This window comes from Melitaea cinxia, chromosome 16, assembly GCF_905220565.1.
Source record: "Melitaea cinxia chromosome 16, ilMelCinx1.1, whole genome shotgun sequence".
Lineage (NCBI taxonomy): Eukaryota > Metazoa > Arthropoda > Insecta > Lepidoptera > Nymphalidae > Melitaea > Melitaea cinxia.
The window spans coordinates 8,715,887-8,743,238 of record NC_059409.1 but is presented as its reverse complement, the minus strand read 5'-3'; the positions used below and the strand labels follow the sequence as shown (position 1 = coordinate 8,743,238).

At 31.0% G+C, this 27,352-nt stretch overlaps 4 protein-coding genes across 4 annotated transcripts; 2 read left to right on the top strand and 2 right to left on the bottom strand.

The window, feature by feature from the left end:
• Positions 1–1,696: 1,696 nt before the first annotated feature.
• Positions 1,697–4,306, bottom strand: LOC123660792 (mitochondrial tRNA-specific 2-thiouridylase 1). Its single transcript, XM_045595829.1, has 5 exons — positions 4,114–4,306; positions 3,673–4,023; positions 3,360–3,586; positions 2,614–2,781; positions 1,697–2,057 (listed from the first exon to the last, which is right to left on the bottom strand). Exons 1-5 carry the CDS (start codon positions 4,187–4,189, stop codon positions 1,758–1,760), a joined length of 1,122 nt encoding a protein of 373 aa, XP_045451785.1. The 5' UTR covers positions 4,190–4,306; the 3' UTR covers positions 1,697–1,757.
• A 6,354-nt stretch (positions 4,307–10,660) lies between these two features.
• On the top strand, positions 10,661–11,939 carry LOC123661150 (proteasome subunit beta type-2). The gene is made up of 4 exons (XM_045596141.1): positions 10,661–10,893; positions 10,989–11,182; positions 11,298–11,460; positions 11,747–11,939. Exons 1-4 carry the CDS (start codon positions 10,788–10,790, stop codon positions 11,899–11,901), a joined length of 618 nt encoding a protein of 205 aa, XP_045452097.1. The 5' UTR covers positions 10,661–10,787; the 3' UTR covers positions 11,902–11,939.
• A 495-nt stretch (positions 11,940–12,434) lies between these two features.
• On the bottom strand, positions 12,435–15,021 carry LOC123660773 (transcription initiation factor TFIID subunit 8). The gene is made up of 6 exons (XM_045595807.1): positions 14,525–15,021; positions 14,349–14,447; positions 13,934–14,121; positions 12,966–13,116; positions 12,693–12,827; positions 12,435–12,619 (listed from the first exon to the last, which is right to left on the bottom strand). Exons 1-6 carry the CDS (start codon positions 14,670–14,672, stop codon positions 12,501–12,503), a joined length of 840 nt encoding a protein of 279 aa, XP_045451763.1. The 5' UTR covers positions 14,673–15,021; the 3' UTR covers positions 12,435–12,500.
• Positions 15,022–22,717: 7,696 nt separating this feature from the next.
• Positions 22,718–25,702, top strand: LOC123660809 (synaptobrevin homolog YKT6). Its single transcript, XM_045595844.1, has 2 exons — positions 22,718–23,370; positions 25,237–25,702. The coding sequence occupies exon 1, from the start codon at positions 22,747–22,749 to the stop codon at positions 23,341–23,343; it is 597 nt and encodes a 198-aa protein (XP_045451800.1). The 5' UTR covers positions 22,718–22,746; the 3' UTR covers positions 23,344–23,370; positions 25,237–25,702.
• The last annotated feature ends 1,650 nt before the right edge of the window (positions 25,703–27,352 follow it).

The window sequence follows — 27,352 nt, the reverse complement described above, 5'->3', positions numbered from 1 at the left end:
GGAGACATGCACAAAGAGAGAATGATTTGACTTATTCTTCAATTTCATGCCTCCGACTGCATATTATCTACGACGTTGCATTAAGTTCCGAAGGACTACCGTATTAATATATTTTAAATGTATCTACGACGTTGCATTAAGTTCCGAAGGACTACCGTATTAATATATTTTAAATGTACAGCACAAAATGTTTGATATTGTTTCTATCTATTTCGCTGACATTGTGTGCATATTGAATTTTTATCTTGTTCCAGCTTTTTCAGTTGATTTTCTATTAGTTGTTCTTCACGCAGGCGGGTTTTTTGTTTTTTTTTACTATCATTTTATTTATGTCTTTTTAGTCAGACGAATTGCGTAATCGGTTCAATTTATTATAACAGTTTACATCATGTGGTTGATTAAGTAATTTTTTAGGTTCAAGAGAACTGATAGCAAGCCCGGAGAAAGATCTCACTCTGCTCAAAGCAACGTAAGCCTGACCTTTAGCAAATAGGTGACTGCTTAAGTCAACAACTATTAGTTTTAATATAATGAAATTATTATTAAAATTATTTGTTTGTATTTGGTATTATGTATTCGTATTTGTTATTGATTTTATTAATGTAATTGTAAATTGGTGTGACATTTATTAATTTTTATTTGTAATTTTAATTGTATGTTTTTTTTTAACCATTGTATTTTATTAGAAAGGCTACACCCCGAAGTTGATCGTCGCCTAGGAGGCGAGTTTGGCATGGCATAGGCGTGGGAAAGAGCAAAGTCCACATTTTTTAAACTTTAATATTGTATTTCTTTATTAGTATTACGGTAATAATAATCATGATATACCTTTTTAAAATCCTTGTATTGTGCCCTTCAATTTGATACCCATATTGTAGTATTCGAGAAAAAAAATTTTTTTATTATTAACTGCAATGGCTTCGCGGAGCCGCCATGTTTGATTTTTTTTAATGTCACCTATCTAAGAACACTTGGGCAGCTAAGACGAATCTAACGATACCTCAATTATGTAAATCCGTTCAGTGGTTCTGGAAATATGAGGTAGTAAAGAATATACATACATACAAGATAGGCGCGAAAAACATAACCCTTCCTTGGCAGTCGGGTAAAAATAGAAATATTATATGACTCTAATATCTAATATCTACGTTACTCGTCGAGATTTCCTTGCATTTTTAAAAGAAATTTAAAACAGATAAACTTTTAAATAAGTAAAAATTAATTTATAAAAGTGTTGAATAATAAAGGTTCTAGGTGAGTTTTAAGCATGTGAATCTTCTCACAAATGCAATGCCAGAAAAAAAACACAATTTTTTTAATATCTTGCCAAAGGTCTTAGGAGAATTGTACGCACAAACTCTATCTGAAACTACCGAGATATGTTGCCTAATATGCGGGTATTTGTTGCAAGTTATTCGTTCATATTGTCTGTAAATATTCAATCAAATTATCCACATATTAGTATATTCGCATTAAGAAAATATTAAGTCAGCACGGTCACTTAGTTTAACCACTCCCCTTGATTAATTAAATCAAAGTATGTAAGTAGGTATGTCGCATTCAAATTGATGTTGAAGTTAGTTATTCAGCCAGGGGAAAAAATTTTTGAGAAGAATTATTATGGAATGGTAACAACACTGACATCCCAGATATACCCAGATTTAAACAAATTATTGTGATAAAAAAAATTATAAAGTTCAAAACTAAGACATCTTTATTTAATAATATATTACAACTAAACTTCATTAATAAATTGACTAGTACACTAAGTTATGACAGACATTTTTAATTTTTGCACTACCTAGACATTCTTCATTTCTGTAAAATACACCAAACTGACCCTCAGTCAATGCCCTTAATTTATTTAGCAAAAAAACAGTTAAGCCTTCAGGATTATTGATAACTTTACAGGGAACAAGTGACTTTGTGTGTTGAAATCTAAATGAGCAATATAAAACATGATTTTGTCTCAGTTCAAATGGTTCTTCATTTATCCAATGAGGTTTCTGTGTAAAGCAGACATTATTCCATAAAGCTGGATGATCAGTGCCTGCAACCTAGAAAAAACGTAAAAGTTTGAATTTCTAAAATGCATTTTTATAGAATAAACTAATAATGTTAACTAAATATAATTAATATTTGACATGAACATATAAATTATTCTTATTTTATTAACCAACTTTAAAAAAGGAGGAGGTTACTGAATTTGACCGTATATCTATATTTTTTATGTATGTTTGGGGATAGCTTCTTTGTTTATGAAACGATTTTGATAATTCTTTTTTTGTTGGAAAGAAGATATCCCAAGGGTGGTACCATGATAAGGAAACCAGGATCTGATGATGGAATCTTAGAGAAATCGAGGGGAACCCTCGAAAATCGTAGTTATGACTAGTGTGTTTTGTAATTGAAGTCGTTTTTTTTTTCATTTGCTAGCAAACACAATTATTGCATTAGTAAAAGTTAAAACTTTGTGGTTACATACACATTTTGTCTACGATTTAATGTTAATATTTTTGATCAAAATTTTTGACAATGTAAAATATTACATAACACTATTTTTGAATAAATGAAGTTATTTCTATAATTTACATAATCACATTATACACATACCACATAAATGTTGTTTGTAGCCAGGTCTTTATTAAAGACAAAATAGGGAAGTTTGAAATTACTTAAACAACACCTTTGACCAACAGTCCATTTATGAATACCAGTATGGTCTCCAACTTTCTGACCAGTGTCAATATCAATGAAAAAACCTGGTTTCACAGGAATAAACTGAAACAATAATAAGTAATAACTTGTACCTCTAGGGCAGTGGTTCCTAACCATTGGTCCGTGGAAGCACCCACAGTGGTTCGCGAAAGTGGGCAAAAGGGTGAGTCTCGCTAGGCTTTAACTCTCTCCTGATTTTAGCATAAAAAGATTTTTAGGCTGTGACAAAACAAACAACTACATAAATTGTCCCTCAACTCTAAAATACTGAGAAACGCTGCTCAAGGGTAACTTACAAGAATACAGTTCACCTGTTGGTAAGTGAATACCGCACCCTGTGGATTATTGAAATGTCAGTCATATTGCAAGAGCATTACAGCCCTACCTTCGACTCACCCCAGTAGATCTGGCTACCTCAATGCCCACAAGAACACAGCACTACTTCAGAGCAGTTACACAGCTATTCTTCGGTATTTATTTTTAAAAATAATTTAAATAGTAATTATTAATTGGTTTTAATGGGTACCAAATTTTATTTTGTATACACAATGACATAGTATAATGAATAATTGACAATAAAAAATTGTTATAAACATTTGATATATTTAAATAAATATATTTCATTAAATTTAAAAACTTACATCATCAATAAAATCTTTAAATCTTCTTTTCCCAACAAAACAGATACCAGTGCTATCTTTCTTATTGGCTACTTGTAGCAGTCCTTCTTTTCTAGCCACTTCCCTTACTTCACTTTTTAATAAATTTGCTATAGGAAACATACATTTTCTAAGTGAAAATTGTTTCACTTGAGATAAAAAGAAAGTTTGATCTTTGTATTTGTCGGCTGGTTGTAACAATTTAACACCTATACATAAAAAATAATAGAATAATAACACCTATACATTCTTAGTCAAAAATGAAACTATTTGCATCTTGAGAAAGAAGATATACCTTTATCTTCTTTATAGTTTTGTAAAAAAGGACCAAAAGATGTGTTTGCATAGTGACCAGTTGCTATAGCGTCAACTTCTAAATTGATCCTGCAATGTTCAAAAAAACTATCAAATTTAATGTATCTATTGCACAGTATGTCAGGGTTTGGCGTGAGTCCTGTTTCATATTCTTTAAGTAAGACAGTGAAGACTTCATTCCAATATTCCTTAATAAAGTGTACCCTATGCAATGGAATATCAAGCTTACGACAAACAATTGAAGCATCTTCATAATCTTTTTCATCAGAACAAAAACCAAATTCGTAGTTTCCGTCCCAATTTCGCATAAATACCCCTTCAACTTGATAATCTAAAATTATATTTTAAAGACAAATATTAATTACTTATAATCAATAATTTCAATTAATACTTAAGTTTAATAGTTCTAATAAAAACTAACTCGCTCTCTTCAGTAGTAGGGCAGCAACTGCACTATCTACACCTCCTGATATACCTATAGCTACTTTTTTAAACATTTTTCAAGTAAGAATTACAGTTGCAATATTAATATAATTAATTATATCAATCAGACTTTAAATAATTTTAATTAAAAATAAGTTCAAACTTCAAATTATCAAATCATATTTTGGCGTTTATGTAATCAGTGTTGCAAAAGTTTAAAATAAAAAATCGGTATATTTGGCTCAGAAAAATCGGTAGAAATCGGTAGATTTTAACTCGGAGTAAGACAAAAGTGTTTTAAGTCAAAATGCGTTCATTTATTTAAATTTGTTCCGTTAAATTAAATCAAATTCTTTATTTGCATGAACATAGTTAATACATAAGGTGTTATTAGTTACAATATCTCATATAATCTACTTTAAACGGCGTGCAAATTTTCGTTCCATTTATAATTATAATTATTTTACATTACAGAAAAAGAAAGTAATCAAAAGCAATACGTTTTATCACTAAGAAACATTAAATAAAGAAGTAGTCCATACAATGGAGACAAAAAGAAGTCAGTCCCCCCGTGACCATGGTTGCTGTAAAGTATCCGAAACGTCGGGAATCAAAAGATAATAATAAACCGCGATAAAATCCGAAAAAAAGTTGTTTCATTAAAAAAGAAATAATTTATTTATTTTATTTTATTTATTTTGTTTACAAAACCAACAGCCTTATTTACTAAACATATCACTCCTCTCACTCACACACTCTACAATCTTATAGTAACCTAATAACAGGTTTTCCTTAATTATCTGAGCATGTAATATTAACATGCCCTTTGATATATGCGAGCAGAACTATGTTATATAACGTGTTAATACAATTTGTTTTAACACACCGCGGATTTGAACGGTCATATTCGACGTGGTGGGAAGAATTTCGGGAAGTCCCCGTGCATTGATTTTGTGTTACCGTTTTCTTTTAGTGTTACCGTATTAAGAATATTATTTTACCTTTTTTATAAAATTATTTTACATTAGTTGAAAATTCAAAAATTCGGTAGATAGCACTGCTAAATCGGTATATCGGTAGACAAGGGCTAAAATCGGTAGATCTACCGATAAATCGGTAGCTTTTGCAACGCTGTATGTAATGGCCGCGTTCTACTATTCCACCATAGAGGTTCATGAAGTTGGCACCCAGAATTATGAATTTATAATTTATGATCATTTAGTTATATTTAAGGGGCCTACTCAAAGCACTGCCTGCAGGGCCCTGCTTGCAGTGCCACTGCCGATCGTATTGTATGTATGCATGCTGGGCCGATATTTTAATTGTTCACCCTGTCGCAGGGCCGCAGTGTCGTTCTGCCAGCCCGACACACGATCTCCCCACTCCGTAAACTGGAATCAGGGACATGTGTAGCTCGGTCGGGCCGATTTAGACCACCATTTTGTTTACGTCGGTACATTGCGACGTTTGTCTACTCTATTTGACCTTGGGTTTGTCTTGTCAGTGGTTGTCATTTAGCAATTAATCAGTTAGTTGGTGGTTAGTTGGTTTGGTTTTATTATATTATTTGTTTGGCTCTGTTTTCTTCAAGAAAAATGAGCCAGCGAGAAAAAGACGTGTGGAGGGACGTAATCTAATTGTATAGGGATTTGCCATGTCTTTGGAAAACTAACCACGATCATTATCATAACAAAGATATGCGGTCGCAGGCTATGTGACTTTTACATGAAAAATATAAAACTTTTTTACACCAGTGCTTCCTTTTTTTCTTTTGAACGCTACAAGTACTCAATACAGTCAAACCCAATGCTATTTTTTGGTGTTTGAATAATGTAGGAGCCATTTATAAAAACTGACGAATTTAGGCAAGGACAGAGAGAACACAAGTGAACACGACAACGTATGCCGCGTAAATGATTTGCAGTGCTTTGTGGAGCAACATCCTCTGCGGCAGTAACTGCAAGCAGGCCCTGCAGGCAGTGCTTTGAGTAGGCCCCTTTAATCGACTGCGCGTTAAAATTTATGAAAAAAGGATCGGTAACAGTTGTTTGCGCGTATCCTCGTTTTTGAGAAAAATCAAAATCAAAATTGGGTGCTACAACGCCAGCACCCAAAAATGAAATCCAATTTTGGCTTCAAAATGGAAAATGGCAGTATTTAATATTTTTATTTATACATATCAACTGCGCATGGCACGCGCAGATGGCACCTGAAAGAATTAATGAGCTATAATAACTCAATAATTAATTATTAATATATTAATATTTTTTATCGGGAAATAATCAAAGCGTTCCACTACGCGAATACTATTACCGTGTCTGACGTATGCCTGCCAAACTTGGAAATACACAGACAAAACAAAAAGAAAAATCAGAACTTGTCAACGTGGCCTAGAACGCAGCATGCTCAAGATCAGAAAAATTGACAAGATAAGACACACTGAGATAAGAAGCATAACCAGAGCTACCAATGCACTAGAACATGCTCTAAAGCAAAAATGGAAATGGGCGGGGCATGTGGCAAGATTGTCAGATGAGCGTTGGACCCTAAGGGTGACACGGTGGAGAGGCCCAAGTGGCAAACGACACAGAGGAAGACCGCTCAGTTGATGGACTGATGACATTACAAAAGTAGCGAGTCCAGGATGGTTGCATACGGCTCAGGACAGGGAAAGCTGGAATTCCTTGGAGGAGGCCTTCACCCGCGGAGGGGTTCTTACAAACTAGCATGTAATATATTTTAGGATTAAGTTAGATTTATAACTTTAAGATTTTTTGACTTGTAAGAAATAATAAAAGGCTTTTATTTATTTATTTATTTATTATTTAGATGAGAGTGACTTTGAGTGGGTGTGTGAGTGAGAGAGGACTTTGTTATAATAATTCTTAAGTTGGAAATATTTAGAATTTGTTTGTTTTTTAAAAAATTTGATTACTTTTACATATTAGTATAGTGTGCTTTTTGCGTGCGAGTTTTTTTATGTTGACGCGATAGAAACGTTCAACCGTGTTTGTCGCTCTCATTGGTTAAAAAAACCTAAGCTAAGCACTCTGGTTCTACAAAGCTATAACTTTGTTATGATATGATTGACCAGTTCAGTTTATTAATAATTGTGTTTGCTCGCAAACGAAAAAAAAAACCGACTTCAATTACATCGACAAGTAATACAACGTAGATCGACGAAAAAATAGTCAAGCAACTACGCGTTATCAAAGACTACTCAAAAAGTAGTAATCAGATCTCGATAAAATTTATATGTGACCACATGATAAACATCAGCTTTCGATTAAATTAAAAATTATCAAAATCGGTACGCCCAGTAAAAAGTTATTACGGATTTTCGAGAGTTTCCCTCGATTTCTCTGGGATCCCATCATCAGATCCTGGTTTCCTTATCACGGTATAAAACTAGGGATATCCCCTTTCTAACAAAAAAGAATTATCAAAATCGGTACATCCAGTAGAAAGTTATGCGTTATAATACAACGTAGGTCGACGAAAAAAGCGTCAAGTAAAAACGCATTATTAGGTATAACTCGAAAAGTAGTTGTTAGATCTCAAAGAAATTTAAATGGGACCAATTGGCACACACCACCTTTCGATTAAAACAAAATTTGTCGAAATCGGTCCACGCGGGCAAAAGTTCTGATGTAACATACATAAAAAAAAAAGAAAAAAAAAAATACAGTCGAATTGAGAACCTCCTCCTTTTTTGGAAGTCGGTTAAAAAGAGTTATGATTATTTTTACGTAAGTCTTACTGATTCTACAAAGTCTTATCGTAGGCTGAAGTTGATTACCTGTGATAACTTTGATATGATAATTGTTAAGTTCCGAAAATTTATAGTTGTTTATTTTTTGTCATATACTCATCATCATCATTACAGCCTAACGCCATATATGTCTATGCCTAGGCTTTCGTCATATATGTATAAGCTTTAAATTCAGAAAAACTAAACTTTTAATTCAGAAGGTTGTTCTTATTTTATTTTATTTATAATAATTCAAATAAAAATACGAATAAGAAGTATATATGTTATTTATGTATATTATCATATATATTTATTTATATATATTATCATACAAGATATATATATATATATATATATATATATATATATATATATATATATATATATCGTGTATGATGTATTGAAAAGAAATAACATTCCATAAAAATAGAATTGGTTAAAATTTACAAACCAAAACAACTTTTAAATACACAACCTTACATTTTTTCATTGTTGGATAAGTCATTTGTGGTAGCCCTAACAGTTTTTCCATTCACCCCCTTACGCATTTTTATTGACCCCAATCGTCGGGTGAAAAGAAAAAGTGCATATTTTTTTAAAAATCTCGAAAACCTTTGCTTATAGTTAAAAAAGTATTCTTTGAGCATTTTCTATAAGGTACCGGACATGATATAAAACATAGAGCAACACGGAGGGGAGTAGCCATTGCGTTTGTTACCGATACAAAACTGTCTGTCATTTTTTGCGGTGGGAAATTACACACATGCACACTTTATCTAATTCCCACACAAAAATAATCGTCTGTCACTACGACACTCACACATACTAAATTAAAGTCACACTTACATTTTTCACACACACATAGATACATTTTGTGTCACTACAGTATAATGACACGCCGCAACTACACTGACAAGTTGCTTACAGCCATGGTTGTAACAACTGTCGATATGCATTATCGATAAAATCAAGTACTCCGTTAGAGAAATAAGGTTTTTAAAGTGATACAAAGGTAAGATGTTATTATAAAAATAGACTTAATTTATTATATACTACAAATCAAACATCTTCATGTAAAATAAACGATTATAAAGAGTAAAGATTTGATTGTTTGTTTGTTAGCATTGAATAAGCTCCGAAACTACTGGATCGATTCAAAAAATTATTTCACCGTTGAGAGCTACACTATCCTTGAGCGACAAAGGTTATACTATATTTTCAAAAATATTAGGGATCCTTACTAAAACTCCAATAATGTAACTCAAGGGATAAAAAAATAACCTAAAAAATTCCTTACATTGCGTGCGCTGCAAAAACTAATGATAATAGAAATATATAATGTAGTAAGACTTTGTAGAACACATCATTATCTACAATAATTGTATTTGCTCGCAAACGAAAAAAAAAACTGACTTCAATTACATCGACAAGTAATACAATATACGTAATATATACGCGTTATCAAAGGTTACTCAAAAAGTTGTTATCAGATCTCGATGAAATTTAAACGCGACCACATGATAAACATCAGCTCTCTATTAAATTAAAAATCATCAAAATCGGTCTACCCAGTCAAAAATTCTGAAGTAACATACATAAAAAAATACAGCCGAATTGAAAACCTCCTCCTTTTTTGGAAGTCGGTAAAAAGTATCGCGACAGCATATGTCTAACTATTATAATTATGTCACAATACGTTTGGTGCAACGTTGTTGTGCCAAACAATGCCAGTCTACAATAAACGATTTAAAGTTAACATACATTTTGAGGAGTTGATGATGTACACGGTAATGTCAACGAATCGGAAATAGGGAGCGTAGCACTAATGGCATCATAAGATGATAGCTTGTCATTTGCTAGATTGAATGATTACATAAGACAAAAAAAAAACTTACGGGACAAAAACAGTGTGGCGTTAGTGTTGGTTTGGTGCCCTGGACTAATCCTTACAATACGTTATTACAATTTTTTTTCATGTACCCCTTAAATTTGGATTTTTAGAAAACCTGCCAAATTTTTATATAAAACATTATGGTCGAAGTTCACATTAAGGAATTCTTGTAAAATGTGTTAATACTCGTGAGTATTGTATTATATTTAATTTAATGCAATTTTATTATACAACTATGTTTATTAAAAAAAGCTACAATATGATATTTTAAATAAATCAAAATCTCAAAAATGTCTGTCTCCTCTTTTGCCTTTGCCGTTTTTATCGATAACCATCTACAAACAAATCGGTAACAACACTATCGCTCGGCGACAGTGACTTCTCGGAAATAGACTCCGATCAGTCGCTCGACTGATCCGCATATTGTATGCGGGCGAGCGGCCTGTGTTGGTAAACAAATCGAGTTAACACGAACGATAATATTTGTAATTTTTAAGTTTAAAAAAGGTTTAAAAGAAGTATACAAGTAATAATGTGATTAAAAAATACTTACGTATGAAAGGTAACGCCATGTTTTAGTAAATTTGACGTGGCAGATCTTTTTTTGCAGTAAAAAACAGAACAATTTGGCATTTTTTGAAGGACGTTGATTCAATCGCGCAACTAGATTTAGTCTAGTGATCAGTGCGGCGGCAACTAGTTTTATTGTTTGCATATGGCCATTTGGCCTTATACCTTGACAGAGGGGAACGCCTGTACATGGCTACTCCCCTCCGTGTTGCTCTTTGATATAAAATAACCTGAAATTAATAAAAACAAGTAACAGACAACGAATTCTTAAGACAAAGTTGAAAATCACTGCTATTCACCCCGTTTTACGGTGCAAGCTTAGCAAACAAGACCTGTTATTATTATCTGTGCAGTTAAATGATTTGACAAGATTTAAGGTTAGACTCCAGATTTGTATTGTCATTGTTGCGGCAAACAAGCAAAATAGTTCTACATTTAAGTTCTGTAACTTTTTAAAAACATGTCTAATATTAATTTACAATGTTTGTTGGGAATTCAATGTGATAATTTCGTAATGATAGCTGCGGATCAAACTAATGGCCATAGTATTATGGTCATGAAAGACGGTAAGAGTAGTGACTAGTTTTGTAAGATGTACTTTTTTGAAAGGAAAGTAACTTTATTATTATTGTTTGCATATTTATTTACTGTTTATTTTTAGATGAAGAGAAGATTTATAAAATATCTGATAAACTAGTGATGGGTGTCATTGGTGATTCAGGCGATACAAATCAGTTTGCAGAGTACATTGCTAAGAACATTCAGCTTTATAAAATGCGTAATGGATATGAACTAGGTCCTTCAGCAGCGGCAAACTTTACCCGAAGAAATCTGGCAGAATATTTAAGAAGTAGTGTAAGTATATTTACCTTTACAATTCTAAATAAATACATGTTTACTGTTTAGTAGATTCATATAAGTTAATTTATTCATCATATTAATTAATATCTAACAGATAATTTCTTTATAGACTCCGTATTTCGTTAATTTATTAATGGGTGGCTATGATAAGGAGAATGGACCAGAATTGTACTTCATGGATTATTTAGCATCTAGTATGAAAGTACCATTCGCGGCTCATGGCTATGGTGGTTACCTCAGTTTGAGCATCATGGATCGCTATCACAAAAAAGGTTTGGACTTACATTATGTAAAACTGTTTCATTAATATTGATTAAACCAATAAAGTTACATAAACATTTTTCATTGTCATTTTACAACACTACATTCAAAAAAAAAAAAAATTCTATATTAAAAAAAGGAACATTAACATTTTGTTGATGTAAGCAAACTTCGATTTTATTATCAAATTACAACACAACACACTTATTAAATAAATAATTACTTATTTAATTAAATTTTTAAATCTAAGTAATTGTAAATTTTTCTATCAATACACATTTTACTTTATTTTTCTAGATTTAACTGAAGAGGAAGCTTATAACATCCTGAAAATGTGCGTTCAAGAAGTGCACAAGCGTTTCTTTGTCAGCCTGCCTAATTTCCAAGTGACAGTTGTTAACAGAGAGGGCATTAAGACTATGCCTGTCATTAACTCTGCATCTTTGAAGTGATTTCCTTTTTAAGTTTAAATAAATTATATAAAATGATACCTTGTTCTATTTTAATTTCAATCTTTACATACTTTTAATTAGGTATAGTTGAAGTTGAAGCAATTTCATCTATATTATGTTTCAATTAATTTTTTGACTATTTATAAATTAGAATTTTGAATACTGCCCAATAAACTAAAAATATTTTTCATATTAAGTTGCTAATCTTTGGGTGAAACATGTTTAAACATAAAGCAGATGACATGAAGCATATTGGTGAGAATGGCTCAACCAATTCAACTAGTTAATTTTTTTGTATGTTCCTTAAGGCCCACGGAAGCTTTTAATACAAAAAAAAAAAAAATTAAAAAAATTATCCTTACTATTGACTTTTGACAGAACAAAGTATGTCCGGGTAACTAGTATTTAATAAAAGTATCCTATGCAAAAAAGCTATAGGATAATTTTATTAAAAGAAAGAAAAGAGGAATCTCTTACCTTCACATTTCTTTTTCTTTCAATGTAGTCATTTAAAAATATTAAAATAGACATAGTTATTATTATAAAGATTTATTTTAAAATTACAATGTTTATTTACAGTAAAAATAAATATTTAATTCCTAACTTCCAGATTTATTTCTTTCAGGACTTGACATAGTAGGTGCATCTTGATTTTCTGACTGTGAATTATTTGCGTTTTCGTTGTCACCTCCATTCTCACCCTCATTATCAGATTGGTCTAAAAAATTAATATAATATAATATTAGCTGCATTTAGAAATACACATAAATTTTTGCTGTATATTAGCTTACCTTTTTTGTCAGCCGGCATATCTTCTGTTCTGTTAGCAACTTGGAAATGATATTCTAATTCATCGAAATCAAATACTTGATCTGTTGGCAATAGACATGGCAAGTATGCAGGAAATGTTGGCTTACATGCTATTACTAAAAAAGATATATAATATAAATTAGTTAATGTAAATTAATAGTGCACTAAATTGTGATTTCTAAAAATTATTATTGTTATCAATATCTGAAAAAATAATTAACAATGTAATAAATAATAAGTACATAATAACTCACAGGGGAACACTTGATTATCATCTGTATTGAATAAATTGTGTGTTTCGCTGGTTTTTGCTAAGAATTTTGTTAATGCCCTTTCAATATCTCTTTTCTGGTTGGCAGCTTTTTCTCTTATTGCTTCATACTCTGTTACTGGTTGTTTATGTGTCTAAGAAACAATTTAAATGTTATGATATAGAAATTTAAATATAGATATGATTTTAAATATAGATAGATAGATTTTATGAATTAATATGAATTTAAATAGATTACTCGTGTAAATTTATCTCCATTGTATTAAATTTTTCTGTACAGAACTGTGAGTTATGCTCTGAATTAAAAGAAATTGTAAATTACTGTTTATAAAATCAACTATCTTAAACTGAAATTCCATCAAATACCCAGTCTTTAAAGAATAATATTGAAAGATGAGAGGAACAATTTAATTCAAAATTAGTTCTCGAGTATAAGTATCATACGAGTATTCTACTAAAATGTTATTTTGTTATTACAAACAGAAACTTGTATTTTACATACTTACACAAGTACAAAAATTTACAGATTTTATTAACCAATTTCAAAAAAGGAGGTGATTTCTCAATTCAACTGTATATTTATATATTTTTTAATGTGTTCTGGATAACTTTGTGGTTTATGAACAGATTTTGCTGATTCTTTTTTTGTTGGAAAGGAGATATCCCAAGGGTGGTCATACCATGATAAGGAAACCAGAATCTGATGATGGAATCCCAGAGAAATCGAGGGGAACCTTCGAAAATCATAGTGGTGACTAAAGCGTTTGTTAATTTGTTTTGACTACTTATGTTATTTTACTTGTCAATGTAATTGTAGTCAGCTTTTTTTCGTTTCCTAGCAGACACAATTATTTTCTTATTAATAAGTAATTAAAACTTAAGAATCCTTATTATTGTTATGATATTTAATAGATACAACATATTCCAAAAGTATTCAATGAACATAATTACTGGTGTTCTTATATAAGCATGAGGATCTGGTAGCTGCGGTAAATGTGATGGTATGTGTGCTGCAGGTTTAGCTTTTGACCCAGCAGATAACATGGCCGGTGTCCTCGGTACCGGAGCTTGTTGTGGAGGCTGTATTACATGTCTATTGGGTCTCGCAGCATATTGCTCGATACCTTGAAGGTTTATACCTAAAATATATATAAAAAAAAAAATAGTAATACATTACTAGAAATACATACATAAATTTTTTGTTACTAATTGGAGAAAATAAATTTCAATATTATTGATGATAGAATTATTTAAATAAATAAAAAGAATCTAATAAACTATTAATTTTTACTGATTATAGTTTGTTTTATGATTTAATACCTGCTATTAAATTATTTTTTAAAATAGAATAATAATCACCGCATACCCATATTAATAAGAGCCACCATGACATCGCCAATAACTGGTTCTACTCTCCCAGAAAGTTCACAATAACCTTTAGCTGAATTACCAACTTCTGTCAAAACTGTAAACAAAAAAATATTTTTGCAGGTTTTCATTTATGACAAACCATTAATTGAAAATTAACAATTTTTTACTTACAACATTGAATGGCTTCTGTGAGTGTTTCTAAAGACATTTTATCAGTAGCACTAAAGCCAGTCTCTAAAAGCACCGTCGAAACAGCAATGTTTAATATTCTACGCCGCGCGTCACAGGAACAATCAACTTTCTCAGTATTTTCAGACATTATGCAGTAAGTTCAGACTTCAGAAGAACTTGCGTTTAAAAATGTTTACTTTTATGGTATGATAAATTTTCTTTTCTTTTTATTTTTATTTTGAAACACACAACGTTGTTGGTTTATGGATACACTTTCCAAACGAACGAACGTACAGATGTTATAATTACAAAAGAACAACTGTATTATGCCTTGTGCTTGTGTTCCACTGGATATAGCAAATACTAAAAATTCATTATTGTACTACTACCAAACTACTACTAATACTATGAGTAAAATCAACTTAAAATAAACAACTTATGTGACAGATATATAGCTATGATAATCAAACTATCAAAGAGTACCTATTATAAGTGTATAAACTATAATCTATGGTACCTATGTATAAGCAAGTTATTTTACTCTTTGGTACCTATATAATTATTTGACGCACAGACATAGACAAGACGAAATCAAAATTTAATTAATTTAAGTAAAATAATTTAAGTACCTATTTTAAGTTCTTAAAAGGAAAACTAACACCCATAACTAATACTACTACTTTTTTTTGTTTTGGAGCAAAGATATTGCAATTACTTTGTAAAAAGACATACACGTTGATTTTTAAATAGATTCAACAAAATGAATAAGTTAATAACTAATAAAAATACCCGATAATAGATGATGTTTATGCTTGTAGTATTTCAGCTCCATTTCATTTGAGATCTTTTTTTTTTTGCTTCGCATCAACCTACCCCAGCCTGCAAAATAATGATATTTGTAATAAAAAAAATACTAATTGATAGATTTTGAATAGCTCAATTCAACTACGTTATCCTTTTAAATGGCTCACCTCAAATTATATAATGAAAACTCATTTTTTTTTTTTAAATCAAATATTTTCAAACTCCTATATCTTTTGATGTATACAATATTCTAAATTGCTCAAAGTGTTAAAAAGCTGCTCAAGTTGCATTTATAATTGCTCAAGTATAGTTTGTAACAGATTCACTTCCCTTAATTTTTAAATAATAATAAATTTGAACAAATAAAATAATGATATTTGTAAAAAAAAAATGCTAATCGATATATTTTCAATAGCTCAATTCAACTACATTGTCCTTTTAAATTACTCACCTCAAATTATTTAATTAAAAATCAAAAAAGTCGTTGAAAAAAATTCTTTTATCAATATTTTCAAACTCCTATATCTTTTGATGTATACAATATTTTAAATTGTTCAAAGTGTTAAAGAACTGCTCAAGTTGCATTTATAATTGCTCAAGTACAGTTTGGAACAGATCCACTTCCCTTAATTTTTAAATAAATATAAATAGTTTGAACAAATTTAACGTTTATATGATAAGACAGGTGAACGCTGCGCGTGCGCATAGACAATATGCGAAGCAAAAAATTGCGGATATTCGTAATAAAAAAGATACTAATCGATAGATTTTCAATAGCTCAATTCAAAAACGTTGTCCTTTTAAATTGATCACCTCAAATTATTTAAATAAAAATCAAAAAAGTCGCTGAAAAATATTCTTTTATCAATATTTTCAAACTCCTATATCTTTTGATGTATAAAATATTTTAAATTGCTCAACGTGTTAAAACCCTGCTCAAGTTGCATTTATAATTGATGATGATGCGCATATACAATAATGGGAAGCCAAAAAAAAAATTGCGGATATCTATAATATAAAAATGAGTCGCTGAATGTGTTGCTAAGCGCAAAACTCGAGAACGGTTGGACCGATTTGCAACTTGAGCAGTTTTTTAACACTTTGAGCAATTTAAAATATTGTATACATCAAAAGATATAGGAGTTTGAAATTATTGATAAATGAATATTTATCAACGACTTTTTTGATTTTTAATTAAATAATTTAAGGTGAGCAATTTAAAATAACAACGTAGTTGAATTGAGCTATTGAAAATCTATCGATTAGTATTTTTTTTATTACAAGTATCATTATTTTGCAGGCTGGGGTGGGGTAGGTCTATATGCCTACTATTACAACATGATTACAACCATGGAGCATAGAGAAATGAAAATTTCTCTATGCTCCATGATTACAACATTATTACAATGTCCTCCATAGAGATCTACTAGTATATAAGTGTATAATCGAAAAGCGCGGGAAACGTCGAAAGACCGGGAGTGTTTTTTTGTATTTTAAAATTTTAAAAAATCTTTTATGGTTCAGATAGGTGTAAAGTAGTGTAAATATTTGTTATTTTAGTTCTTTTTAGTTTTTAATTTGTAATTAGTGTAAATATTTCTTCGTAGGGTAAGTTTTTAATTCCTTTATTTTGTTCTCTCCATGGGAGACGAACCTCCTGATCCTGGGGGCACAGTCCCGCAGGTATCACATTATGTAACTATCGATCATTGCGAATCATCCATGGATACGGATGTTAGCTCTGTAAATAATACGAAACTACCGCGAAAGCGTACAAATGTTTTAAGAATTTGTAAACACTGTAATAAAAAACGAAAGCGTCATGGCAAGATAATTAAAGAGAGCGACTGTTCTTGTGTAAATGATGAAAATAATTGTGATCCTTCCATAGATATTACCTTGACCACTAGTGGTCAAGGTGATATGTCTGATACAAAAATCCCAACTACTACAACTCGCCTTTACCAAGCCTCAGATATTGGACCATATGTTGTCCATATACAAAAACAACAAGTGTCTACAGATGAAAATGTCACACTTCACCCTGTCTCTTTTGGTCGATTTCTTAAAAATAATTCATTTAAAAATATTCTAAATGGAAGTTTGAAGAGAATTGGCAGAAATAGGCTCTCTCTTACATTTACAAATTTTTCAGATGCTAATAACTTTACCAGCGATACTAAGCTTTCGAGTAATAAATTTAAAGCCTTTATTCCATCATTTAATGTTTCTAGAATGGGTATTATAAGAGGGATTCCCAAAGAATGGTCTACAGAAGAGGTGATCCAGAATGTTTCTGTTCCCCCAGGTTGTGGTAGTGTTTTAAAAGCAAGGCGACTAAAAAAGAAAACATTTATTGATAATAAAGCCAGTTTTATTGATACGGAAACAGTTGTCCTGACTTTCGATGGCCAAATTCTTCCTAAAAGAGTTTTCATATGTTTTAATTCTTTTCCTGTAGACTTATATATTTACCCTACTATACAATGTTTTAAATGTTGTCGATATGGACATGTCAAAGATATGTGTAGATCAACTCCTCGCTGCTTTAAATGTGGTAAGGACGGTCATTTTGGAAGCAGCTGTACATCAGAAGATGAGGCATTTTGCTGTATTTGTCATGGCTCCCACTATGCAACAAATAAAATATGTAAAGAATTTTTAAGGCAAAAAAATATCAAAGAACATATGGCTAAAAATAGTATTTCTTATGCAGAGGCATCCAAAATCTTCCCCACAATAACCAAATCATATTCTGATGTTGTAGCAACTTCCCCAAACACTCCTTCAACCTCTGTCATCAACAAAACTCATATAAATAATAATAAAGATTTTCAAAATGTTTCCTATAAGAAAACTGTATTTTTAAAACCTCGTCAACATTTAACATCAAACACAGGATACGATGTCAAGGCTCATAATGCTATCATAAATGAATTTGATTTGCCTACCCCTAAAAATGGTTGTGCATTTAACAATGAAACAAATGATTCATCTAAACAATCTATTGTCGAACTTATAATTACTTTATTAAATATTTTAAATCAAAATCAACCGTCCAACGTAGCCCAACCAATAATGGAAATTATAAATAATTATATTAGTCATAATGGACAGTTACGCCAAGGCAATTCAGTGGAATTGTCGTAGTATAAATAGTAAGAAAAGTGATCTTATCCATATTATTAATAAGTATCAACCCACCATAGTATGTCTTCAAGAAACTTGGCTAAAACCTAAATCCATTTTTAAAATTCAAGGATATTCTTGTATTAGAGAAGATAGATCTGATGGCTATGGTGGTGTTGCAATATTAGTAAAACATCCTCTTTCTTTTTCTCTTGTAAATATTACTTCTCATGATAAAAATTTCTCAATCATTGCTATCATTGTAAATAACATTTGCTTTGTCTCTATATATATTCCTCATCCTTCTTCTCAAATTTTAAAAGAAGTTAAAAATATTTTAGTATCTCTTCCCAAACCTATACTTGTTTTAGGTGACTTTAATGCTCAACACCAGTCATGGGGTAGTTCAAATAATAATAACTATGGACATGAAGTGTTGGACATTGTAGATTCACTTAATCTTTGTATTTTAAATAATTGCACTCCAACACGAAGAACCAATATTAATGAAGGTAAAAGTGCTCCTGACCTTTCCATTTCTTCACCTAGTTTAGCCTCATTATTGATTTGGCAAACCTTAAACTCCACTTATGGTAGTGATCACTTCCCCATTTTAATAAATTTACCTTTTAAAAATTTTAATAAAACTAAAACTTCTTTCCGAATTAAATATCAGTTGGCTAGCGCAGACTGGGATTTATACAAAGCTACCCTAGATAATAAGATCTTAACTCTTTCTATCTTAAGCCAAGGTGATGTGTATCGGAGTTCTGAAGCTTTTGCACATGCTATTATTGAGACTGCTGACGAAGTTTTTCCATCAAAGAAGCCTTCCTCAAATAATATTCCATTGCCTCCCTGGTGGGATAGTGAGTGTTCCTGGGCTGTCAAAAAAAGGAAGGAAGCGGAATTAAATTATAATTTATTAAGTTCAGAAGAAAATTTTGAAATACTAAATAATGTTATTATTACCACTAAAAAATTATTCAAAAGAAAGAAATGGGAAGGATGGAAAAGTTTCTGTGAAACTATCTCACCTGAAGTTAAACCATCTTGTGTTTGGCAAAATATTAAACGTTTCAGATCAGCTTTCAAGAATTCATCCCCCAGTCTACCGTCTACTTTGTCTAATCAATTTTTGGATAATTTGGCTCCTTCCTTTGTTCCTCAACCAGAACTAATTTATAGCCCGATTTCTTCTTTACATAGAGCTCATGATAACACATTTATCAAAAATGTCAATGACATCGGTGACAGTTTGACTTATTCCACAGGTTATAATTGCAATTATACCTCCGACGTTCTTAATGCCCCCTTTACACTACCTGAATTGAAAGGAGTTTTAACAAATGTTAAGGATTCTACACCCGGGAAAGATGGTATCATGTATTCTTTTTTTACTCATATGAGCGATACATGCCTTCTATATTTTTTGAATATTTTAAACTCTGTTATGGAATCTGGAAAAATTCCACCGCATTGGAAAGAGCAGGAGATAATTCCTATATTAAAGCCCAATAAACCTGCTGATAATCCTTCATCATATAGACCCATAGCACTTTCTTCTGTTGTTCTAAAAATTGCTGAACATTTAATTAAAAATAGGTTAGAGTGGTTTATAGAAAGTAATAAATTGTTATCAGAAAATCAATTTGGTTTTCGCAGAGGCAGAAGCACCATAGACAGTCTGGCGATATTCACTACAGATATTCGTCTGGCATTTTCTAATAATAATTCTGTCTTGGCAGCTTTTTTAGATATAAGCTCTGCTTATGACAATGTTTCCCTCCCAATTCTAAAACATAAACTCAATCAATTAAAAGTTCCATTTATGTTAATACATTTTATCTTGAACATTTTATTAGAGCGTTCAATTACCCTGCGAGATTCTAATGAACCTGCTAGAATAGTTTGGAAAGGTATCCCGCAGGGATCAGTCCTAAGTCCGATTTTATATAATATTTATACATATGATTTAGAGTATTCATTGGGCAACGATGTTAAGGTACTACAGTATGCAGATGACTTGTTAATTTATAATGTAAATAAGTCCATTGATAATGCTAAATTTGCTCTGGATTCTTCCCTTCATCAATTAAAGAACTGGCTTTTCCAAAATAATTTAGAACTTACACCATCAAAAAGCACAATAGTATTATTTTCTAGATGCCGATTACCCCCTCCCGTCCTCATTAAATACAATAATATTATAATTCCAGTGAAAAATAATGTTAAATTTTTAGGTGTTTATCTCGATGCAAGACTCACTGGACTTCCCCATACGGAATATGTAGTGGCTAAGTGCGAGCGGTTGTTAAATATAATAAGATGTCTTTCGGGAGTGTGGTGGGGAGCGCATCCTTTGTCTTTAAAATTAATATATAATGCTATTATTAGAAGTGTACTAGATTATGGTACCTTTCTTCTTGAACCCGGTTGTTCTTCTGGTTTTTCCAAAATGAATAGCATACAAGCTAAAGCTCTTCGAATTATTACTGGGGCTATGAAGACTACGCCTATTAATGCCCTACAAGTTGAATGTTGTGAACCACCTTTACAGTTACGCAGACAATATCTAGCAGACAAATTCTTCTTCCGCTTTGTACAGAACTCTAATCATCCACTTTTTAATAAACTCAAATTATTGTCAGAATTAGTTAACACCTCCGCTTATTGGAGACATAAGTCCTTACCCTGTTTAATAATTAGTTTTCGAAAATTTATGTCCATTCAATCACCTGTTTATCGCTGTCCTTCACTTCCTTTGTTCTCCTGTAGTTTTGAAAGTTTGACTATCTCACCTAATATTTGTTTGAACTTGGGCATCAACAGAAATATCGTTAGTGCTAATTATGAATTTAATTCTGTGATAGACGATAATTTCCACAATTGGCATCACATTTACACTGATGCTTCGAAACATACTTCTCATGTTGGAATTGGTGTTTATCACAAACAATTGAATATAGTCCAAAAAATTAAGTTTCCTCCTGAAACATCTGTTTTTACAGGGGAATGTTTTGGTATCCTCAAAGCATTAGAATACATTTTGTTAATGAAATTAGAAAAAACCCTTATATTATCTGATTCTAAAAGCACTTTAATGGCGATTCAAAGATATCCATTTCAATCTAAACCCATGTATCCTGTAATATTTAATATTAGAACTGCTTTACATAATTGTGTTTTAAGAGGATATGTCGTGATGTTTGCCTGGATTCCAGGACACGTAGATATTGTTGGTAATGTTGTAGCTGATCGTCTAGCTAATGAGGCCGTGGTGTGCGGTGACATTCATCCTTACATTAATTACTGCCATGATTTGACTACGCTGCCTAGGCTCTATCTCAAGAAAACTTGGGATGAAGCTTGGGAAACAAGTGGGAGGATCAAGGGGAAATTTTTTAAGTCTTTACAACCTAATATTCCTAGTAAGCCATGGTTTTCATCTCTGAGGTTTGGTAAACAAGTTACTTCATCAATTATTCGAATGAGATTGGGTCATGCATGCACACCTGTACATTTGGCCAGGTTTAATATAATTGATTCAGATTTGTGTGCTTGTGGGGATGTGGGTGATCTTAATCATATTTTCTTTACCTGCCCTTTGAATGACGTTTTTTCCTTTTATAATCATCTGGTCTCCATCCGTGTACCATTTCCTACTTCTATCAAATCTCTTCTTTCATGTTCTAATCCTGATATATATACAGCTTTATCTATTTTCCTGTTAGATAATAATTTGAAATTATAAATCCGTGTACTTATCCTATCATAGTAATCCTATCTGATCCTTTTCCAATTCCGTGAGTAATATCCTTTCAAATCTTGATAAACGTTTCCCTGCTTTTGTTAGTGGCATATGCGCAAACCGCGCGATGCCAAAAATTAAAAAAAAAAAAAAAAAAAAAAAAAAAAAAAGTGTATAATCTATGGATCTACTGTTACAATGTACTCTTGATGTACTCTGTGACAGAGATGTACTCTGTGGTTGAAATGTTGTGATTTGTGAATTGATTCCTTTTTTCTCCTTCCGATTTATTTGTACGTAATTTTACATAGAAAGCTATACCGTTGAATAATTGAGGAATATACCTTAAGTTAGTGTATAGGATAAACCTATTATCCTAGAGTATTGTGAATAAGACAATATTCAATTTTAAGGCAATTGTGGTAAGTAAAAGTTTTAATAATTGGTTAATTTCAATGTTAATAAAAGTTGTATTAAATAATTAATTATAATTTCAGGACATTATTTCTTTTCGACCAGTGCATCTTTGATTGAGACAATGGTGAGAGTATACGCTTTGGCAGTTCTCTATAAGGGCGTGAACAGTGCTACAGTTTTAAAGGCAGCCTACGACTTGCAGAGCTTTAGCTTCTTTCAGAGGTCATCTGTTCAGGAGTTTATGACCTTTATAAGTAAAACTGTAGTGGAGAGAACACAACCAGCTGCGAGACAATCGGTTAAGGAGGGCGAATATATGCTTCAAGTTTATGTAAGAGCTGATAACTTGGCAGGAGTGTTAATATCAGATCAAGAGTACCCAAACAGAGTTGCGCACACACTCATCACAAAATTCCTAGATGAATTTGCTTCGAAGGTACCACCTAATAATTGGCCAACAGCAAATGAATCAACAGTAGACTTTCCAGTTTTGCCTCAGTATTTAGCCAAGTATCAAAATCCTAAAGAAGCTGACGCCTTAACAAAGATACAGAATGACCTGGATGAAACTAAAATTATTTTACACGATACAATAAAAGCAGTACTAGAAAGAGGTGAGAAGCTTGACGATTTAGTTGAGAAATCTGACAGTCTGACAATGCACAGTAAAGCATTTTACAAAACTGCTCGAAAAACAAACAGCTGTTGTAATTTCTAATTTGTATTGATATCGCCATGTGTAAAGGTACAGTAGATATATCCAGTATTTAATATAATTGTTACAAGTTATCTCAAGGGTGATAAGCTTTTGCTACATAGAGTAATAATGTTAAAAATAACTTCATTTTATTTTATCTGTAGCTCAAGGGGTGACATATAAAAATATTAAAGAGAAGTTAAGTCAGAACCAGTGACAGAAAATTTAAGTTGATCACGCTTTTAATATGTAGTTTCATCCATATCATCATCAATTTATTTTAAACCAGACTGGTATGTAGTTTCGTTGCCATGGATTTTATACTTTGCTTTAAAAATTTTATCACTTTTGAATGAATTAAGCAAAATAAGTTTGTCTTTTTCTTAAAAAAAGGTTTATTAAAAAATTCTAGCTTAAAATTGCTTTTTTACATTTTTCAAACATTTTAATAAACTGATCCTGTTGTTGTGCTAAGAAGCATAATTTATATAAAGTATTAAATATAATTAGTGCAAAATCTACTTAGATTAGACCTGTGTCTAATAAATTAACCTTTTGAACGCCAAAGACACCTATACTTGACAAGCACTTGCAAGCCCTGTGCGCCAACAATGTCTATAGGTGACAAAAAACCTGGCCCACAAAAATATTACATAAAATTATTAAGAAAATATTTCTCGTATTTTAATGCAACATTTCTCAGAATAAAATATCATAGCAACATTTGAGTATGAAAAACAACTCTTTTAGAGCTACACGTACTGAGAAACATTGAAATGAAAACATGCATTCTTATTCCACCTAAATAATATGTCCAGAACGCCGAAGTCGTATATAGTTGACACAAGAGGTATACATATATTTTAAGCTATTAAAAATTCAACTTAAACGTGTTATATTTTTTATGAATAATTTGATATTTGAATAAAACAAAAGGAAAAAACATAAAACTATCATCACTAACTACATAAATAGAAAATGAATAGAAAATAAAAAAAAAGTAGGTACTTGAGTAGTTGATCCGATGAAGCTAATTAATATAATCGGTTTGGTCAACTTTAAAAGAAATATGTACATGCTTTAAATATTAAGGCACCAACCTCTAAATAAATAGTAGGCATATATAGGTAACTTTTTTTGATTTTTAGAAATATTTAACTTTTATTACTCCCTTTTTTAGTTATTAATTATCTAATAAGAAAAAATACAAATTTGAAGTCAGTTATTTTTTTTAAATATCTTTTCATATATATATCGGCACAGCACATTTCTAAGGATGTTTCTTAACCGTAGGTCAACTGCGCCGTAGTCGTCCAGTCGTGACAGTGACGTCATGACGATAGAGAATAGTGTTGTGCTTTACTACGATTTTTTTTTTGTAATGTTTTTTTATTTATTTATGTTATTGGTAAGTATATATAGCGAGTGCAAGATAACACAAGAAAAATATTGAAAGATTAAGCCTTCCTAGATTTATATAAGTAGTCATTTATTGCATAAAAACCAACAAAAACAAGTCACTGTGTGATACTCGATAACGACTCTTGGCAACACTATTTTCTTTGTAGGTATTTTCGTTTTTCGTTTAATTTATGCCTTGGCATACAGGGCAAGGGAATGGGTTTGAGGCGTGGCGCTCAAAAGGTTAAAGAGAGTATATCTTTTTGAATAAAAATGGTAAAATAATAAAGATATATATTGTAATATAACTATGAGTTGCACTTGATTTTTATGTTGTTTAATTTTAGAAAGATTTAATGTAAATTAAACTTCTTGTTATCTTATAAAAAACAATGTGTAAACTTATTTTACATTATTTTTAAAATATTATGTCAATATATATGTATGTATTTCTAAGGTAGCCAAGGGCACAGAGAATATACCATACCAATTAAAAAAACATTTTTTTAATAGAAACATCATCACCAAACATTACTGGCATCCCTATATATATATATATATATATATATAAAAGTGATGTGCCGGATCGTCAAAAATGGATATCCGCCGATACGGATATGGATATTCAGTGTCAAGATCCGCGAATACGGATACGGATCTTTATTTACTCACTCAATTAGTGTCGGTGCGTGGCCTTGAAACGGTAGTTGAATCACGCCCGCCACAACGACGGGCAGGAAGGACTAAGGTTGCCAGATCGAAATACCCTATTATTGGGATATTGGGTCTTTGGCCTGGAGAAAAAAATTAAATTAAAGCTAATACATACATTTTTAAAACAACTACATTTAACGTTGTTATTACATCGTCCGCTGCCGATACAAATGTCTATATAAATAAACACTAACAAAAAAAAAAAATAGAAAATGGTTGTCTCATTACTTATATTATCGAATTATCAATAATAATCAACGAAATTGAATAAAGTAATTTATTTTATAGCTTTCCACATGTAATTTCTGTTACTTTTCACAGATTTTACAGAGATAGTTGATTTAGTATACTTGAGTTACTATTAGTGTGATAACTTTCAAGAATATATGTTTGCAATAAAATGTCCTAAATATTTTTTAATTATACCACTTAATCAAATAATTTAAATTATTATGCAGCATTTTATCCTGTCAATTACATTTGAAAATTAGTAAAAGATCCGTATAGATCCAAGAGAAAAGTGGCGGATACGGATACGGACCTCGTATTCGTATCCGTATCCGCCATACGGACGCGGATACGAATACGGATATCCGGAACATCACTAATATATATACATATATGTATATTCGGGGATAACTTCGTTGTTTATGAACCGATGTTGATATTGATTTTTTGTTGGAAAGGAGATAAGATCCTAAGTGTGGTACCATGATAAGGAAAAGGGGATCTGATGATGGGATCCCAAAGAAATCGAGGGAAACTCTCGAAAATCCGCATAACTTTTTGCTGGGTGTACCGATTTTGATGATTTTTAATTTAATTTTTAGTAGCAAAATATTCATTGTTTAGCTTCAAGGTAGTGAAAACTTTATATTGGTTTGGTACAAAATTCAAGTATTTGAGATTCTAAATAGATTAAATCATATAATAATTTTATAAATACTAACCGAAGTTAAGGTAACATTTAATAAAATTAATGATTCTTTAATTTAATTTTTATTTTTGTGTATTTTAGTTCTGTTATCCTTGTATAGCTAATTTTATACCAATATCAAATAGAATGGTTTTAGACACAATTTGGTAATATTAATTAATTTATAAAGACAAACAAAATAGTAGAATGAAACTTTAGTAAAACATTTAGTATTTACAGCTTTTTAACAGAATCAGAAGATGGGAATATTGACTTATATTTCCATGTTAAGCATTATTTATTTTAAACATATTTAATTTAAAACAATACCAATCCGAACTTTATTAGTTAAAAAAAAACACAATCAGTTTTGTTGAGAAAGGTATACAAAAGCTAATCCCACCCTTTTAGTGAAATTATTGAATAATTTTTATTTTATATTAAGATGAAAAGCTAAATGAAAAAAGCATGTGTATTTAAGTTACCTACGAATTACACCTGGCAGTGTAGATGAAAGCGTAAAAGGTTGTAACTGAACACATTGTAAAAGATATACAGCGGCAGTCTGTTCCACGTACCAAGTTCCGAAAATGTGTGAATCGCTGAGTGGATTTTTAAATCTACTTAACACAAGCAAACATTAAGTTTAATACATAAATATTAATTCCTTCTTGTTTTAAAAATTAGTCGTGCTTCATCCGACCAAGTGTGAATTGTACTATTTTTTTTGTAAGTAATAAAATTGAAAGAATATAATACGTTGGATAAATAAATATCTACTTTTAGACACAATGTTTTAAGTTTAAGGTTCACATCTATTTGTTTATTGAGTTATTAGCATTAAAATTAAAAATAATGTGGAATGGAAAAATAAAATAAAAAGTAAATCAATCCTTTTATGATTATTTTTATACATCATATTTTTTTGTTATTTACAATAAAAATACAATTAGGGGTGTATTGTCTACAGATAGTGTTGCTTATGTATAGGGTGTGTAA

What these genes read in the sequence shown, in the direction of transcription:
- LOC123661150 (XM_045596141.1), top strand. Translation starts at nt 10,788, where the DNA reads ATGTCTAATATTAATTTACAATGTTTGTTGGGAATTCAATGTGATAAT. An exon ending in TATTATGGTCATGAAAGACG is followed by an intron (nt 10,894 to 10,988) that starts GTAAGAGTAGTG and finishes GTTTATTTTTAG; the next exon opens with ATGAAGAGAAGATTTATAAA. An exon ending in CAGAATATTTAAGAAGTAGT is followed by an intron (nt 11,183 to 11,297) that starts GTAAGTATATTT and finishes ATTTCTTTATAG; the next exon opens with ACTCCGTATTTCGTTAATTT.
- LOC123660773 (XM_045595807.1), bottom strand. Translation starts at nt 14,672, where the DNA reads ATGTCTGAAAATACTGAGAAAGTTGATTGTTCCTGTGACGCGCGGCGT. An exon ending in ATGCTTATATAAGAACACCA is followed by an intron (nt 13,117 to 13,933) that starts GTAATTATGTTC and finishes ATTGTTTCTTAG; the next exon opens with ACACATAAACAACCAGTAAC. An exon ending in TGATAATCAAGTGTTCCCCT is followed by an intron (nt 12,828 to 12,965) that starts GTGAGTTATTAT and finishes TATCTTTTTTAG; the next exon opens with TAATAGCATGTAAGCCAACA.
- LOC123660792 (XM_045595829.1), bottom strand. Translation starts at nt 4,189, where the DNA reads ATGTTTAAAAAAGTAGCTATAGGTATATCAGGAGGTGTAGATAGTGCA. An exon ending in AAACTATAAAGAAGATAAAG is followed by an intron (nt 3,587 to 3,672) that starts GTATATCTTCTT and finishes TTTTATGTATAG; the next exon opens with GTGTTAAATTGTTACAACCA. An exon ending in CTACAAACAACATTTATGTG is followed by an intron (nt 2,058 to 2,613) that starts GTATGTGTATAA and finishes CGTTTTTTCTAG; the next exon opens with GTTGCAGGCACTGATCATCC.
- LOC123660809 (XM_045595844.1), top strand. Translation starts at nt 22,747, where the DNA reads ATGGTGAGAGTATACGCTTTGGCAGTTCTCTATAAGGGCGTGAACAGT.